At 41.2% G+C, this 16,366-nt stretch overlaps 2 protein-coding genes across 3 annotated transcripts; one reads left to right on the plus strand and one right to left on the minus strand.

The window, feature by feature from the left end:
- Window positions 1-363: 363 nt before the first annotated feature.
- Window positions 364-3,791, minus strand: rabac1 (Rab acceptor 1 (prenylated)). Its single transcript, XM_070835438.1, has 6 exons — window positions 3,722-3,791; window positions 2,892-3,024; window positions 2,442-2,654; window positions 2,056-2,153; window positions 1,674-1,775; window positions 364-1,395 (listed from the first exon to the last, which is right to left on the minus strand). The coding sequence occupies exons 2-6, from the start codon at window positions 3,008-3,010 to the stop codon at window positions 1,307-1,309; spliced, it is 621 nt and encodes a 206-aa protein (XP_070691539.1). The 5' UTR covers window positions 3,011-3,024; window positions 3,722-3,791; the 3' UTR covers window positions 364-1,306.
- Window positions 3,792-4,701: 910 nt separating this feature from the next.
- On the plus strand, window positions 4,702-15,783 carry dedd1 (death effector domain-containing 1). 2 transcript variants are annotated; one of them, XM_070834826.1, is made up of 6 exons: window positions 4,702-4,785; window positions 5,210-5,728; window positions 5,851-5,979; window positions 6,440-6,580; window positions 13,828-14,217; window positions 14,519-15,783. In XM_070834826.1, exons 2-6 carry the CDS (start codon window positions 5,254-5,256, stop codon window positions 14,530-14,532), a joined length of 1,149 nt encoding a protein of 382 aa, XP_070690927.1. In that variant the 5' UTR covers window positions 4,702-4,785; window positions 5,210-5,253; the 3' UTR covers window positions 14,533-15,783. The 2 variants fall into 2 exon arrangements, with proteins under 2 accessions (XP_070690927.1, XP_070690926.1); XM_070834825.1 differs by having other exon boundaries at window positions 13,828-15,783.
- The last annotated feature ends 583 nt before the right edge of the window (window positions 15,784-16,366 follow it).

A 16,366-nucleotide genomic window follows, 5' to 3' on the forward strand; every position in this document is an offset into this window, starting at 1 on the left:
CAAGGTCATTGCCATGGCAACCTGAGCATGGGGTCCTCTTGCTGTGCTGTCACAGAGCACAGGTCACAGGGGTCACATGAAAAGGGGAACAAGAGGGGGTTGGTGAGTACTGTGGTGTTTGGAGATAGAGAAGAGGAGCCATGAGGGTTGGAACTGTCCTATTCCACTGAGTATTCAGACCAGACCAGAATAATGAGGAAAAGTACAGATTAAGTGTCTAGGGCCACTGAGTTCACAACAACTCCTGCCATGGCTACATAAACAGGCTGATTGTAATGTTAACTGAAGAGAACAAACTACCTGAATTCATAAGCGGCAAAATACCAAAGAACTGGATAGCAAAAAGAAACCAAACAAACCATCTTTACATCAAGGGTTTATTGCATTTCCAAAATGTAATTTAAATACAAAAACACCATCGCAATGTAAACAAATGAGTAGTGAATGTCAAAAAAAGAAATATTTCAGGTTTACAGAATGACCTTCAGCAGTGATTGTTGTAAGTAGAGCTGATAAATATGCATACAATCAGCAAAGTACCGTATTCTCCCCAATACACACACCATGCACTGACCTTTTCAGAAGTCTTCTCATCAACCTATCTATGCTAAGTAGCCTATCTGAAATTCCAAATTTGTTTTAATATTCTCCTGAATAAAACATTTTGTTTCATTTGTACGTGATCATTATAAGAGACATATCTTTTAAAGCTTTAAATGGCACCTTCCCTTTGGAAAATAAATAATTTTTCATCAGTTAAAAATTGCTAACTTACTGTGTACATTATCTTTACATGAAAACAAAAATCAGCAATCTTGTCAGAAGGTTTAGACACAGAAGCTATTTCTGCAGATAGCTACAGCAGAGAGTAGAGCACAGCTAGTCTTAAGAGATTAATAAATTGAAAGACATGTCACTGGGATGTTGCAGAGAGCGAGAGGCTATTTGACACAAACCAGAGGCATCCAAGGTATAAAATATGTAGAGAAAGGCATATAATGTGCATGATAATGTGCTTAAATACTCATTAACAATTTAATTTGTGCATATGACAAGTTATGTATATGAATGAGTTTGAAAAAGGCAATACAGTCTGTAACAGCTACTACTTTAGATACTTTTGAGGCAAGACAAGGTGCATTCTTGGTACGCTGGCATAGAAAAGATACTGTGAATTCAGGATGCACATAGCTAAGGAACAGATTAAGGGGCAGTTTTTTCCTCAACCCCTCTGGGCTAGCGTTATTACAGGGGAAAAGTGATGACTGATCATCGACCAGCACCTGCTGAGCGTTCAGCCTGCTCCTTACACAGGCTCCATGAGGAGTTCTTCCATATCGGATGCCTCCAGCTCACGGAACGCAGCATGAGAACCAATCACAAACAGCGTCGCTCCTGAGAGGAGACGTGACAAATGGACAAGGGGAATGTGAAGGGAAAAAACAAAGAGGAAAAAGCTTCTTCTTAGACTGTGCGTATGCATTTACAATGACGTTACAGTCATTTAGCTGACACTCTTACACAGGGATGTAAATGGAACAGTAGAATATGCTTTAATGTATAGATAACATCACAAAGAACGCGTGTGAGTTACAGCAACCTGGTGAGCACTGCAACAAATATTCCTGCATGTCCAGAATAATAATAAGACCAACTAATGAGGTTTGGCTTACCCAGAACCCAAAAGACTGCAGCTCCAGCTCCAGCCAACCAGAACACAGGTAGAGAAACAGCTCCAGCCAGACTCATCTGGTGAGGGACATTCAGCTCCTTGCCTGGTTGGCAAGAAAATTACAGATTTAACAACACAAAAACATGTTGCTATTTATAAGCTGCTAAAAAACAGTTCCTGCTCAAAAAATGAAACACATAGGTTCAAAACAAATACTGTTAAAATGTGACCTAATCTGGGTAGAAACTACTTATATTAGCAGAGACACGCAAACACATATCAATTAAATTATGGTTCCAGTATGTCTGATGATTGTAAGACTCCACTTTCTTTATATCTCCAGAATTAATGGATTGCGACGCACACCTGACAGCTTTACTCACCGAGGACAACCAGTTTGGACTCCAGGGACTTGAGGTGAATTACATAGAAGGCACCAGCGAACACAGCCAAGGCAATCAGAAGCATGGGTGAGCTGATACTGAGGAGAAGAAACATCAACAGTTCAGGCAATTTCGTGCTAATTATAGCAGCTTTTTTTTAGTTTAGTTTAGCATTAGTTTAAATTCAAATTATTACATATTTTACTCATTAATCCAATCTAAAGCAGATTGTTTTGTTGCTCTTTTTAATTATCCCCGGGAGCCAAAACCCTTCAATAAAAGGCTCCTGTGTGTAGTAGGCACAGCCTGTGTGAGTAAAGGCAGGGCAGCAGAAAGAGTAAACATTCACACTGACAAAACAATACCAAACCTATTTGTTGGCTTACATGCAGTAGAGGATGAGACCCAGGAAGATGAAGGTATAGTTGCTGTTGAAAGTTTCCACATTTTTCACCACTCTTTGGCACAACTCTCCAAAGTTGCGGGGTTTTGAAAACTTGCGCTGGTCCACGAAGCTGGCCCATGGTCGAATGGACACCCGGCGCCTATCGAGCCACTCTTTAGCCATACTGGCTGAGAAGCCTTTAGGGAGCCAGAGTCTATGAAATCAGACAAAGACATTAACAACTGAACACAGAGAGATGTATCAAGAAATGTATAAATTAACATTGAAAATAAGCCTTAACAGACTTTTCACTGGGAAGAACAGAGGACATTTAAACAGCATAGAATCAAAAGCCTCCCTTGATAATAGCATTATCATTACTATGGTGTGGTGAATTTAGCGCACATAACGCATATAGACATATACATTTAAAAATAAATGTAGGCCTCACTTTGCCATGATTCCAGCTCCACCCGTGCCAGTTGGATGAGCATCCTCAGTAAAGATATCTCCAACCTTGTTGTCCATGTCTACAAGGCAGTTCTCCCCCTTCGGAGCTTCAGATGGCATCCAGACACTGTCTGCTGCAAGGCAACAGTCATAGCACAAACATAAAAATGCACACTATTTTAATACCATTTTCACTGCTGATGGCTTCAGGTCAGGTTGGTATGTAGCAGGCTCTTTTATCAGACAGGCACCAGCAAAGTAACCAGATAATCACAGTGATGTCTTGTGTCAACAAAGGTTTATGAAATAAATCATTCTGTTAATTATAATTGATTCTACATATATCAATAAATCAGTAATCATGTTTAAATGATTAATAACTGCTTTGATCATAACAGCAGCTGGATGCCCAGACTCCATATCCATACAGGCTGAGAGGACGTGGCAAGGCTCTGTCTTTTTACTGATGTAGTAGCTCAGCAGTGGAAAATGTTGGCCACCTAAGGGCTTGGTCACTGCCACATCGCTTATAACACGGGATATTCAGGGAACTGTCGCCAGCATTCAGCCATTAAGTGTTCATTTATGAAGTAACGTTACTAAATGGTATATATATATGTGCAGTAAAATAAAACTAATGCGTGGCAAAGACAACTTCGCTGGTTGTTGAGAAGCTTGTCACAGCTAGCTTCTCTGCTAACGCTCATATCCACTGCAGGTCCGGACAGACACTTTAGACCCATGTACTGTACATGCCGGCGGATGGACGCTTCATACGAGCAGACCTGTTTGAACTGTCTAATCTATAATCATTTAATCAAATATACTTACAGCAGAACTTAAATGGACTGCCTCAGACCTTTTGTTGCTGCTGTGGTTCACGGATGTGATGTGGATGTTATTTAACTTCCTGCTTTCCACATGAAGAACACCGCCACCTACTGTCCGCACCAGGGACTGTCCATCCAGCTGTGTAATGTTTACTCCTGAAAGTTTGCTTTAGTTGTAAACACATAGTTTATGTAAATTAAATGTTTTCATGTGTGTTTATGTTTTTTTAAACGTTCCCAACAACGTTTTGCTCTTGCAACATCTCCACATTCTTCTACATCCACACTTCCCAAAGGTAGTGGAAAGCAACATGCTATGGTTTTAGGCTGAGACAATAGGATCAAAACAGCAGACCTGTGATCGGTTGGTCTTTTTTCAGATGTGTCGACTCAACGAGGCGCTCGCACAGGAAATCTGACCGCAGATCAGAAACAGCAGAACATGACCGGACGTCAGTGCTGTGATTGGTCAGTGTCTCTGTGTTATTGTGCTGCTGTCAGGACTGTGGGAGCTGCCAAGTCGTCCAACACTATTCATGCGGAAGTGAGCTGTCGGGTACACGAAATGTTTAAATATCGCTTTTAAAATGCATTGAACGCGATTATTCTCGTTTATGTGTCGTCATTGATATGAACCAAGGTCCCTCTTAAGGCTTTCGGACAGTTAGCTAATGCTAACCTCTGCTAACGCCATTCTTAGCTAGCGTTAGCTAGTAATATCCGTTAACATTTGTCGGTGTTAATATCTAATATAATATATAACGGAATATGTCTTATATATGTCGTACTGCAACATGTTTGGCACTGTCTTTTAATTAGAGTTTGTTCGTGTCGCTGAGCAGTTGTGTGATGTGCTCTGTTTTCATGTTTGTTGTGTTGTTTTTTCCCCTCAGAGAAACGTGATCATTACGTAAGGTGACAAGGTGGTAATTTGCTCCACCGGTTGCTGCTGGGCCTCTGATGAAGGACGCGCTGGAACGACGGCTACAGAGCACACAGCACACAGCTGACACTTAGCATAAACCTAAATGGTTAAAGACAGCGTCGAGCTGACTCCGAAAATAGGTAGGACTGGTGGCTGGTTTGCTAAAGGGGGCCTTGAAACACCGTAGACACCAACAGTTCTTGGCTACATTGTAAAGCACGAACAGCTATTTTACTAAGAGTGCAGTTAGCTTACTGGTTGTGCCTGACGTTTGTCCCCAGCATGTGCTATTTCCAAGCTTTACAATGAACCGATCTCCTAAAAAACTAGTATACACACACAGAACTGGATGCCAAACCTATGTTAAATAAGGATGTGGGCTCTACAGGAAAAGTACAATTTGATTTACTTACATTAGAGTAGAGTACAGCATGATTTCATTTATTTTGGTGGTTGAATGCCTCACAAGGTTAAGAGGCAGGACACTAGTCACTAGATAGTTGCAGTTTTACATGTCTATTAAATGTAATGCTCTTATGTGTTATTTTTTTTAATCCTCAACAGTCTTGACACAGGTGGGAAGGTGGAGAGGGGCTTGAGGCAGACCCATGGCCGCAGTGCATCACCCAAGGTACCCACTCAGGCACTCACTGTACTGGGATGAGACAGAGTGCCTTAACTACTACGGGATGTTGTCTCTCCATGAGGTCTTTGAAATAGTTGGTTCTCAGCTGACAGGGACTGACATTGAGGTGTTGGCATTCCTTCTGAGTGAAACCTGTCGTGCACCACACCCTCTCGATCCAGCAGGCTGGATAGTTGCGCCCTGTGTGGGTGATCCAGATGTCTTGGGCGTGTCTCCAAGTCCTGAGCTGCTAAAGGCTTGGAGGCGGATAAAGCCTCAGAGCTCCCAGTGTCCCTTAGTGGCCCCATTTAAGCCCACAAGTGGCCTTGAGCTGTTGTTAGAGCTAGAGAGGCGAGGATACCTCAGTGATGGCAACCTAGAACCACTACTGCAACTACTGAGAGTCCTCACTCGTCATGATCTGCTGCAGTTAGTGTCCCACAAGAAAAGAAGGACAGGTGAGGATGAATCACAAGGATGCTCATTGTCAGATTGTGTGATCATATAACATATGGTGGATGTGTCCTTTATACAATGGCGTGCTAGAGCAATGCTTAATCAATGTTTTTATGCTCTTCAGTATCGCCAGAGAGAATTGGAAAGAGTTGTGGAATAAAGAACAGAGAGTTGATGTGCGCCTCTGAAATGCAACACAGCTGCAACCAGACAGAAATACCTCTTCCATCTTTCACACAGCAATTGAGAACCGGTGAGTCTGCTGTAGTATAGTCCTTTGCTCTTTTGAAGTATATGGTACAGTGTTTCCACAAACCTTTTTGTCAGTCAAGGAGATGGGAAAATCAGTGTTTAATCCATCCAGTATGTAACACTTGTATGTTACACTTAATGCCAGTACCTAGTTTTTGGTAAAGAAGCACTGGCGTCCTTTCTCAGTTGAAGAATGTGTTTGTTCTATTCTTCTGTTGTGCTACGAATGTACTTTAACATTGTTTAAGTTGAAATGGTTTTCCCCAGGTCAAAGTTATGATACACCCAGTCATGAAATGAATTGTGATATTGGTGCCTGGTTCGGTATCCTACAGAAAGAAGGATGCTTTGATTAGGTGTCAGCAGAAAGAGATGCACATGGAGCAAGTAGAACTAGAACAGACAGTAACAGAAATTAAAAAAAAACAAACCACAAACTAATTCCATGCATGTTCTGTTAGGTATGTACCATCCTATGCCAGGACCGTCCGCTAGGAGGAGGAGGAAGAAGAGGGGAAATGGCTGGAGCCGCAGGCCCAAGAAAATAAGCAGACAGGGCCAGCCGCTGCCTCCACCACCACTACCACATAAAGTGTCCTGCAGTAAGTTTAGCCTGTGTGTTCTTAACCTGTCTCGCTTTTGGTTTTCCATCTCTTTACTTTCCATCTTCATCCCCCCATTTTGTCTTACAGATCATCTTTCCTTCTTTTCGCTAATGATTTAAGGTCCAATGTCATTTTCAATCTATTCTGATGTTGTTTGTCTATGCTGAACCTTAGCTTAAGTTAAGAGTTTGGATCCCAAGTCTGAATATTTCATTTATTTATTCAATTCATTATTCAAACCATCATCCCGAAATACCTTAGGGCACATAAACTTTGCACATGTAATGTTTTTTAACTCTCTCTGAAAATTAGCCTCACGAAGTGATGATTGTATAAATTTAATGCACTCCCTTCTGTAGAAGAAAATTGTAGGGAGAGCATGGAGAAAGTTTGGCATATTAATAACAAAGTTTAGAAGATTACTATAATCCAGTTGATGAATAGCACCTGGCAATACACCAGCCACACTAATACTGTGAGACAAATACAGGAAGTTTGCCCAAAAAATGTCAGCATACTTTGACTACTTGAAGTAGTTGAAGGCATTTGAAGTATGACTTTTAGTGATAGTAGTCTTTGCTACGTTGACCAAGACAGTGGTACTTAATGGTTGAATATTGAATAAGATTTTTGTGTAAACACGTGTACCTAACTTACTTGATAGTGATGCTTTAATTATGCTTTAGTCTAACAACCCAACTTAGTGTCTCATGGCACCAGAAAGTCGACACTTTATTCACTGTCTGTGCAGCAGATGGGCAAATGACTCAGATATGGCTCACAGCAATTGATTCAACTGTTGGACACTCAACAGTTGGCTGACATCTTCTTCATTACTCAAGTGGTTTCACACAATTTTCATTGTCCTGCTCTCACTATGTTTAGACTAAGGGTATCTCCTTAACTGCCTTAACTAAACCCGCAACTTAATTGAGATTTTGTTTCCATTTCTCCATCTGGGCCTTCTTTACATTCTTGGCCCCTCATTTCAACTTTTCTCTAACCCATTGGACTATGTTCCGCTGCCGCTGTTGATAACAGTGCAGAGTGGTAGGTTGTCTCCTGTCGTTTTGTCTGTTCTGTTTGATGGAAATGGTCCAGTCTCCACCAGATACAGCCCATTTTTCTGCTTTTCTGTCACGCCTGATACAAAGTTGTCACAAGTCAACTATCAAAACTCACATGTTCCTAAAAAAAATTAATTCCGCTGGAAAGCTGCACTTTGTAATCCATTATCAATGTCCTGTTCCACGTTTCAACTACTGTCTGCCTTTTAATCAATAAGTGCTAGTTTGTCTCAGCACAATAAGAGGGAGGTAACCCAAACATCAGTTGCCCTTTGTGTGAGGTTCGCTTTATCATTTATGCAGACCATCTCAGACATTTCTTCAGAACACCCATCACTGAAATACTTATTACAGCAAAGGATGAATGATTCTGACTCAGTAAAACAAAAAATCATCTAAGATGAAGACAGCCCTTCTTAGCTATTCAGGATGAGTGATGTGCCTGTGACCATAAACATGTTGCTGTCTTGACTCCACATTTGATTCCACCAGGTTGACTCAGGATTCGAGTAACCTAAGACACAATGGATCATGGAGACACAGGGGGAGACTGAAGAACAAAACTAAAAAGTCTGTCACTCCACTCTGTCCATACATACTGCAGTGTGTGTGATCAACTCAGTCATGCGCTCTCTCACAAGTCTGGGCCGATGCCTAAGGTAAAAGAGGCTCTCCCCCTTGTACAACAAGGGCTGGTGCTGCCACTTTGCTCTGTATTTGATGCTTGTGTATCATATTGTAGCTGCCCCTTACCCTATCCCCCTCAGGAAACGTTATTTACTCCCAAAAGAAATCACCCTGTAATGTTCTTTGGTGTTGTGCATTGTGGCTGAGAATTCTGTTTGAGATTCCTTTTCAGTCTATTTCTGACAGGTGTTGTTGGTGTCAGTGTTTCACAGAACTGACAGAGTCCTCAGCAATAAGCCTCAAATACCTCCAAAACTTTAAGCTGGTAATTTAGGCAAAAGTAACAAAAGTCTCTGGACCGCTCAAAGTTTATTTGATCTCACCAGAACCATAACAATATGATCATATGTAGAGAAGGGTATTTTAAATTTAAATGATTTTCTCTGCAGATAATAATAACCCTGGCGAATTTCACATATTTTCACAAACATGGCCATGAAACTGCTTCTGTGTCTTGGTAGGACTGTCTGTGTCTTCACTATACATGTTCAACACAGTACAGGTGTCATAATTTACACACATTTCTGTTAAACTTGTCAATCACATGACTATAAAGTAATCCTAATGAAAGCCAAGCAAAAAATTGTCAGCCTTTTGTTACCTAGTTAGCATTTGACACCCTTGATCAAAATACAATCAATAGTTATCAATAGTTGTACAGTCATGACAATACAAATACTAAAGTTACAATAAAGTTACATTATGACTTTATTTGTGTTGTGTTTTATACTATATTGAAAGAGAAAATAAGTTATGTTACAAAAGAAGATGCCTGATTAATTGCTGATAATTTATTAGAGCCAATCTTTACCAGCTAGGTTCATGTTTTTTTTTTTTTTAAATAATGGCAATAAAACCTAGTTTATAACCTGCAAAGACGAAGTAAAAATATGCTGGACATGTTTGTGAAAGTACCAGTTAGCACCGCATGTGGGAAACCTTTTGGAACCATCTTTTTCTCTTTCCCAATCTTCATTATAAGTGGTTGCAAACATCTGCCCAAGATTCAGTAAGCTCGAATCAAAGTGGCTCTCAAGTGTAAAGTAATACAAAAGCTAATTTGGCACCAATACTCATCCATTCTTACGGACTGGCCTTGTATTCGATATTTACTCGAGCAGTTCTGAGGAAAATAACCCAACAGTGCTCTGCTGAAGGAAGCTCCTGCTGTATCTTATCTCTGTGCCCTGTGTGAGCCCTGGGTGTGCGTTTGTCGAGAGGGAGCAGAGATAGATAGGGCGGTTCAGTCCAGTGCTGGCCCTTAGCATTTAAACGGACCTCAAATACTCTTGTCATGATTCATCTCTCAGATCCATTTCAGTGAATTGTCTCAATCACATCCTGACAAAGACAACTGCTGTTACAAATGCCCATAAGGTGTTTGTACCTTCAGCTCAGTAGTGGTTTTGTGCCATCTAAATGGGGTGCTTGTGAATGCCCTTACCTGGTTTAATGGAAATATTTGATTAATGTTACGGTTGGAGCTTAAATAATGGTTCGGTGAAGGTGAGGGTAAGGGAATTGGTCAAGGTAAGAGTAGTCCCAAGAATCCCACTTAGAGACTACCGTATAATATTGAGCTGATGAACTTGTCAATTCCAACTATTGCCCTGACTCAACCCTCATTACAACTAAAATAAGTGAGTGCTGTGCCATGCCTGCTTGATGTTGAAAGAAAAACCCAGTCGACAGATATCCAACCCACTTGTGCTTGTCTCTTTCTCTCTTTCTCTCCTTTCTCTGTGTTCGCAGTTCTAAACAGACCAACCTGTGTGTCAGGAAAACAGTATCCTTACACACAATGAGAGGGAGAGAATGAACACTAAATTCTCAAACTACGCAAAATGGTACAGAGAGTGATTTTTGTCTTTGGGGGAAAGAGAGAGTACTGTCTGCCCATCTCTCAATACTCCCCTAACTCTCCACTCTCTTGGTCAGTCGTTCAGCAGAAAAATGGATCGATAAAGAGTTGAAGCTCTCCGTGCCAAGTGACTCCTCGTAAATGGGTACTCAAACTTTTCTTTTTTTTTCGGTGGGGTGAGTTGGAAGAAGCCAAACGGGCTTCGTGTTTAAAGTGAGAAAATGAAAGCAGTGCTTCCTAATGTCCTGTCTAAGTGGATGTCTCTGTGTCTGATGAAGCGTGAAGTGCTCTGTAACCCTAACAAAATGACTATCATTGTGTTCCTGTGGTTTTAAATGGCCTTCTCCTCAGTGCCCCTATCTCTACTCCTCGGTATGAAATGGGAAGGCAGAAATGGAGGCCATCCATAAATACAGTAATTGCATGAAGGGCAGGTGTTTATCATAGCCACAGCCCTCGCACAGTGTAATGATCCAGAAGGTTGAACTGAGCAGCACTTTAACTTAATATTTCACTCAGTCGATACTGAATATTGTATAATGCAAAAAGTTTGGGGATTATGCAGTAGTCTGCCACCATTTCAGGATAAATCACCCATTAAACATTTTATGATAAATACTGAAATATGTTAACACATCCTGTCACAGCTGATTTGTCATTATGCCTTCAAGTTTAATATATAATGAAATGTTTTCAAATCCCCACCAAACAATTTTATGTTTTTATTGTCTTGTAACATTGAATCATAGATGCATTTTTGACCCTGATTAACAGATAAATACTTAAACTTTGTGAAAACAAATCTACACAAATTCATAGGTTGTTGTGCTGGAAAATAAATCCATGTCACAGTTGTCTTGCGGACTGCTGCAGGCCCCCCCCTCCAGGATTCCTCTGTATTTTGCCACCATCAGTTTACCCTCGACCCTGTCAAACAATACAGGGCCAGTGGCAGATAAGCATCGACATAACATGATGCTGCCACCACCACACTTTAAAGTGGCAATACTGTTTTTCTATTGGTGAGCAGTGATTGGCTTAGAGAAGACATCCAGACATCCAGTTTTGGCCTTTTCAGAACCACCTCCAATTTTTCTTAAAGAGATGTCTTCTACACAGTGTCACATGGGCCCCTTGGTGGTCTACTTTACTAGTTGTTGCACCATCACTGATTATTTCTTGATAATTACAGCATGCTCTAGGTAGATGAGCATATTTTTTCATGATTGGCTGTATCATACTGACTAGTATTGTTGCTTTGGAACTCCTGGCTAATACTTTTGAGTGGCCAGTCATTTATTTGTGCATTTTTGCCACGACACAGACTTAACAGGCGTTGGCAGTCCACTGTTAATCAATGTTGTAAAACAAGAAAACATGAAAAAAGGGGATGAAAACTGTATTGGCTTTTTTCGATCCATAATGTATAAACGTGTATCAATATGTATTGTCAATAGATTGACCTGAAGATAAGTTTTTGCTGACTAATATTAGTCAATGGCATTGTAATTGATACTCGGTTTAATCATTTGTCAAATCACAATCAAATGTCTTCCTGTAAAATGTCAGTGTTGCATATCGTTGTAAAATCTTGAAAAAACATGTGTAATGTGTAAACTGAATTAGCTGCGTCTGCATGTGGGTTTTCAATTGGATCCTATTTCCAACTTGCATATTTTAAGCATTTTGTAAACATCATTGATTAAGTGTCCCCTTTGATCCGGTTCTCTGTTTTTATAGTAATCTAATTACAGCCTTATGAAGCATTAATGCAAAAGCCAGTGTTTGCTTATTGCTCTCCTACAAATGTTAAGACATGCAAAATCAATGCCTTAATTCAACATTTGCATTTCTAATGTTGGCATTTTCCAAACTTTATCCCTCTTGAGTCTTGCGCCATTCCCCATATCCCCAAATCCCCAAACAAAATGTGAATGGAGAGAGGGTAAACGTGACTGAAACGTGACCGAGCTGAAACATTTCTCAGTGGAATCAGAGCTACTGTGAAGCTGGCCGAGTCGAGTCCTTGGTGCTCTTTTGTGATGATTCTGTGCCTTAACTCAGCATCTGGACTTTGTCTTCCCATCAGTCATAAATATGAGCTTTACACACAACTCTGAGTCTGAATGATGTCAAAACATGATCTGCTACATGCCAATATGTCTCTCAATCCTCCAACAATAAGTGTTTCCATTTACACTAATATTCAAAAGCATTTTAACATTTTACTGACTCACTTGTTTTGAGTGCAGTCTTAATGCTTTTTTATTTCTTTTTTAATGCATTTTTTATTTCACCTTATAAGGGCATAAAAGTTTGATGGAGAGCAGCAAAGATGTTTTAATTGGACCTGGTTTCACACACGCAGAGATGCAATTATGGCTTTTAAATTGCTCAGATAAAGGTCTCCACATACCTTTGCAATTAGTCCTTGACGAGAATATTTCTAGTGAAATGGATGTCACTGGTAGTGAATACTGTTTGCTTCAATAAAGGGGTTTCAGTGGGAGTGAGGGGTTTTTGTTGCAGCAAAAGACGTCAGCAGCTGGTTTCCACTCGAAGCTCTGGAATAATGACATGGGGGACGATCTCAGCAGTGCTCTTGCTCAGTACAGTATGTATCCTCTGATCTTTCTCACTGTGCTGTTGCATGACCGCCAATCCTGTTACTGTGGAACTCCAGCAGCTGTCTGTTCTCAGCATTAAACATGTTGATCAGAATGAATCCGTCCTTTTGAAACCCGAGGTTGGAACAAAACGCCACTCCAGGGCCTGACACTGCTAAGTTGCTCTCATTCCTGCAAACACGATATTCGCTCAGGCTGTCGAGTCAATTGGAGTACATTCATTACCTGAACTCAATAACCGTGACTTATGTAGACCATGCAGGATGTCATCTTGAAAATTCTCATGCATCAGTTTCTCCTCATGTAGTTAAGAGTCAAAATAACACTTAAAATGGTGGAATTGCCTCGGAAGAAAAGGAGCCGCACTACTGGTTCAGATGTATTTCTCTCAATGCTCCAAAATGTCAAATCCATTTTCACCAAAACAAACTGGAGGGATTGCAGCAGTATTCAGCACAAATGACGCTCACAGTCCGGTCGCTGTAGTGCCATTGCCCCACATAATTAACAATTTGCTCTTCCCTGCTGCACCATTATATTTTTGTTTTGCCGGGCTGTTAAATTTCAGTGTGTAATTTCCAGTCTAGTTAGTTGGCGGCCTACTGGGTCACACTCTCCTTTTGGTAACTCTGTGCTCTTGAACCTCCTTTAAATCCCTGCTTAATGGAATTCAGAAATGTAGATACGCTAAATGAGCTTTCTTTTAATGATTTTGTCTTGTCCCCATTTCTCCTCCTCTTTGTTTTGACCTCACGACCCCTCCCTTTCTGTCTGTTATGTGGGCCTCTCCAAATTGACTGTTCTCTTCTTGTAACTTTTTCCTCCTCTTTCCTCACTACTTTCCTTTTTCTCTCTTCCCCCCTTTCCTCACCGTATCTTTGCCTTGCCCTCATTATTCACTTTCTTCCCTCCACTCCCCCTACCATTCACCCTTTGACTACCCCCCCGACACCACCTCCCATTTTTCCCACCACTGCTTCATCCTCCGTCTTCCATTATCAGATATCCGCCTGCGTGTCCGGGCCGAGTACCTGGAGCATGAGTCGGCACTCCGTGATGGCGTCTCCTCGGACAAACAGCAGCCCCTAGAGCGCCAGTTTGAGTTGTTCAGCCAAGCCAACTCGCTGCTACGTGCCAGAGACCTGGGTTCCATCATCTGTGACATCAAGTTCACAGAGCTGGACAACCTGGAGGCCTTCTGGGGTGACTACCTGAGCGGAGATCTGCTGGAGGCCCTGAAGGGAGTCTTCATCACTGACTCCCTGAGGATGGCAGCAGGCACAGAGGGTGTCCGCCTACTGATCAGTGTGGACCAGGATGACTACGAGGAAGGCAGAAGGCTGCTCTCAGAAACCCTCTGCCCAAGGACGAAAACGCCGTCTTCAAGTAATGGTGGGCACTCAGAGACTCACTGGGCTGTATAGGCTGATGATGACTCTTTGGAGTGTATTATATTAAGTTTGAAGAGTAAAATAGAGAGGAATGCTATTGAAAATTATGGTTATACGCAAATTTTGAACCATTTTAAGGCCTCCAGTTGAAGTTGCAACCCATGTAGTAACCACTAGGTGGCAACACTTACCATCTGTTTGTGTCTCAGAATTGACAGTTATACATTGAAACATTACCATCATTTGTGAAAGTTAATGAATAATGATGGGTCAATGTGCTTTCCTTTTGGATTCATGCACAGGTGCTACTTTGTAGGACATCAAGATGAAACAGGATGTACCAAGATTTTTCTTCTCAGTCTCAGTGAGACTGAGAACAGGAACAAGCAGGCTTTGCCACAAGACCAAGTGGTAAGCCCCTCATAACGTTATCAGTCTAACAAATAAGGTTAAGAGATCTGGGCTGCCACAGATGATAGAAAACACCACAAATAAGTGCATAGTGTTGACACACTTGAGTGTGGTTGAGACTACACACACGCACACACACAAAAGCATTTATTGACAGTTTTGTCCAAATTCATGCATGGACAGAGGGCATTCACATTCCAACATGAGTTTTCAAATACAAACAGACCAGTCTACCCAACAAATCTTCAAATCTTGCTTCAGCGTCTGACAATTTCTTGGCTTTCATTGACATTTGAAGAAAAATAATGATTAAAACTAATTCACAGGACGACCTAACCTGCCAAGAAAAGTTTCTAATCTTTGAAAATGTGTGAGAATTGAACGTAGATGGGAAAAGTGCACTGCTCTCGGTACAGATTGACCTCTGTGTCTAACTTTGGTCAGCCTAGTCCACCCATATACACCTAGATAACAAACAGTGGGATTCTCAGCCCTGTGTGCCATGATAACCTGACTTGTGATTGCCGTGGTCAGTGGATACGGCAGTTGCCAGTAGATGACAGCGGTGATTAGGGCTAGGCCTCAGCAGACCATGGAAGATTCATCATCCCAAGCTTGTCAACAGCAACCCGGATAATGCAATGGTGGCTTGTGTCCGGGCTTCCAGCTAGGCCTCAGCAAGTGCTTCTCTCAGCAAGTAAAGCACAGGACAGTGCGTCGGTCAATAGAAGTGATGTTGGGGAGATCAAAATCAAAAGTGCACATCCCAGCTCCACTCAGCCCTGCTATGTAGGCCCAGTAGAGTGGCTCACAGACAGCTGTCTACTCACCCTGCTGGAACTAATGCCTGTACTTCACTCATAGAAGACGATCAATAAGGCCCCTCCTCTAAGTCCCTTCATACAGGCACGACTTAAGCAGGCTTGCTACTGTCTGAAGAGCAGGTCCAGGCAGAGGGAGGGACAAAGGACATATTTCCATGCTTACTTTTGTGTGTTTTTGATAAATTCATTTGTTAATATATCATTGTATTGTTCACAGGAAGAAAAAAAATACTTAAGTAATTCAGGGGAACATTTTTGTTACATTTAATTTGAGTTTGGTATGGCAATTGTTTTTGTGGAAATCTTTATATAAAACATTATTTCTGGTTAATAATAAAGGTTTGATGGCTTTAAGCTAATTCTGCACATTTTTGTTGACTTAAAAAAAAAAAATACTAACAGCTGCTATTGTATCAGTAACCAAACTTGCTACCATTTTAATCTTTGCTGCTAATGTCATGAAAGAGACAAACCCTCAGGAAACACACAGGCGTTGGTGTCTTATGATTGCTTTAAACAAATTTCCCCAAATTTAATCACCAGCACCAAATAGGAAACGAATCCAAAACAGGAACCTCTTGAACATAGCAAAATTTCTCACCTCGGAAATTTTAAATTTAAATTATCTTCATCATTTTCGTTCTAGTGCTTGTTTTTGTTTTTTATCATAGTTTTCTGAATTGTCGGTTTTCCCGGTCCTGCACCCTCTGTACCAGTGTTAGCGCGACTGTGCCCCCTACCTGCCTCCAAATGGTCTGAAGAGGTCCATCAAATGCGGGTCACCATGGATCAGATCCTTATATCTCCCTGCTCTAATCTGTCAGCATGATGAAACCCAAGAATGGTGTGTGTGCGCTTCAGACATCTTATCAAATAACCCACTCTTGTGTTATATTTTCTTCCTTGTACCACTCT

The sequence above is a fragment of the Pempheris klunzingeri genome, chromosome 8 (assembly GCF_042242105.1).
Source record: "Pempheris klunzingeri isolate RE-2024b chromosome 8, fPemKlu1.hap1, whole genome shotgun sequence".
NCBI lineage: Eukaryota > Metazoa > Chordata > Actinopteri > Acropomatiformes > Pempheridae > Pempheris > Pempheris klunzingeri.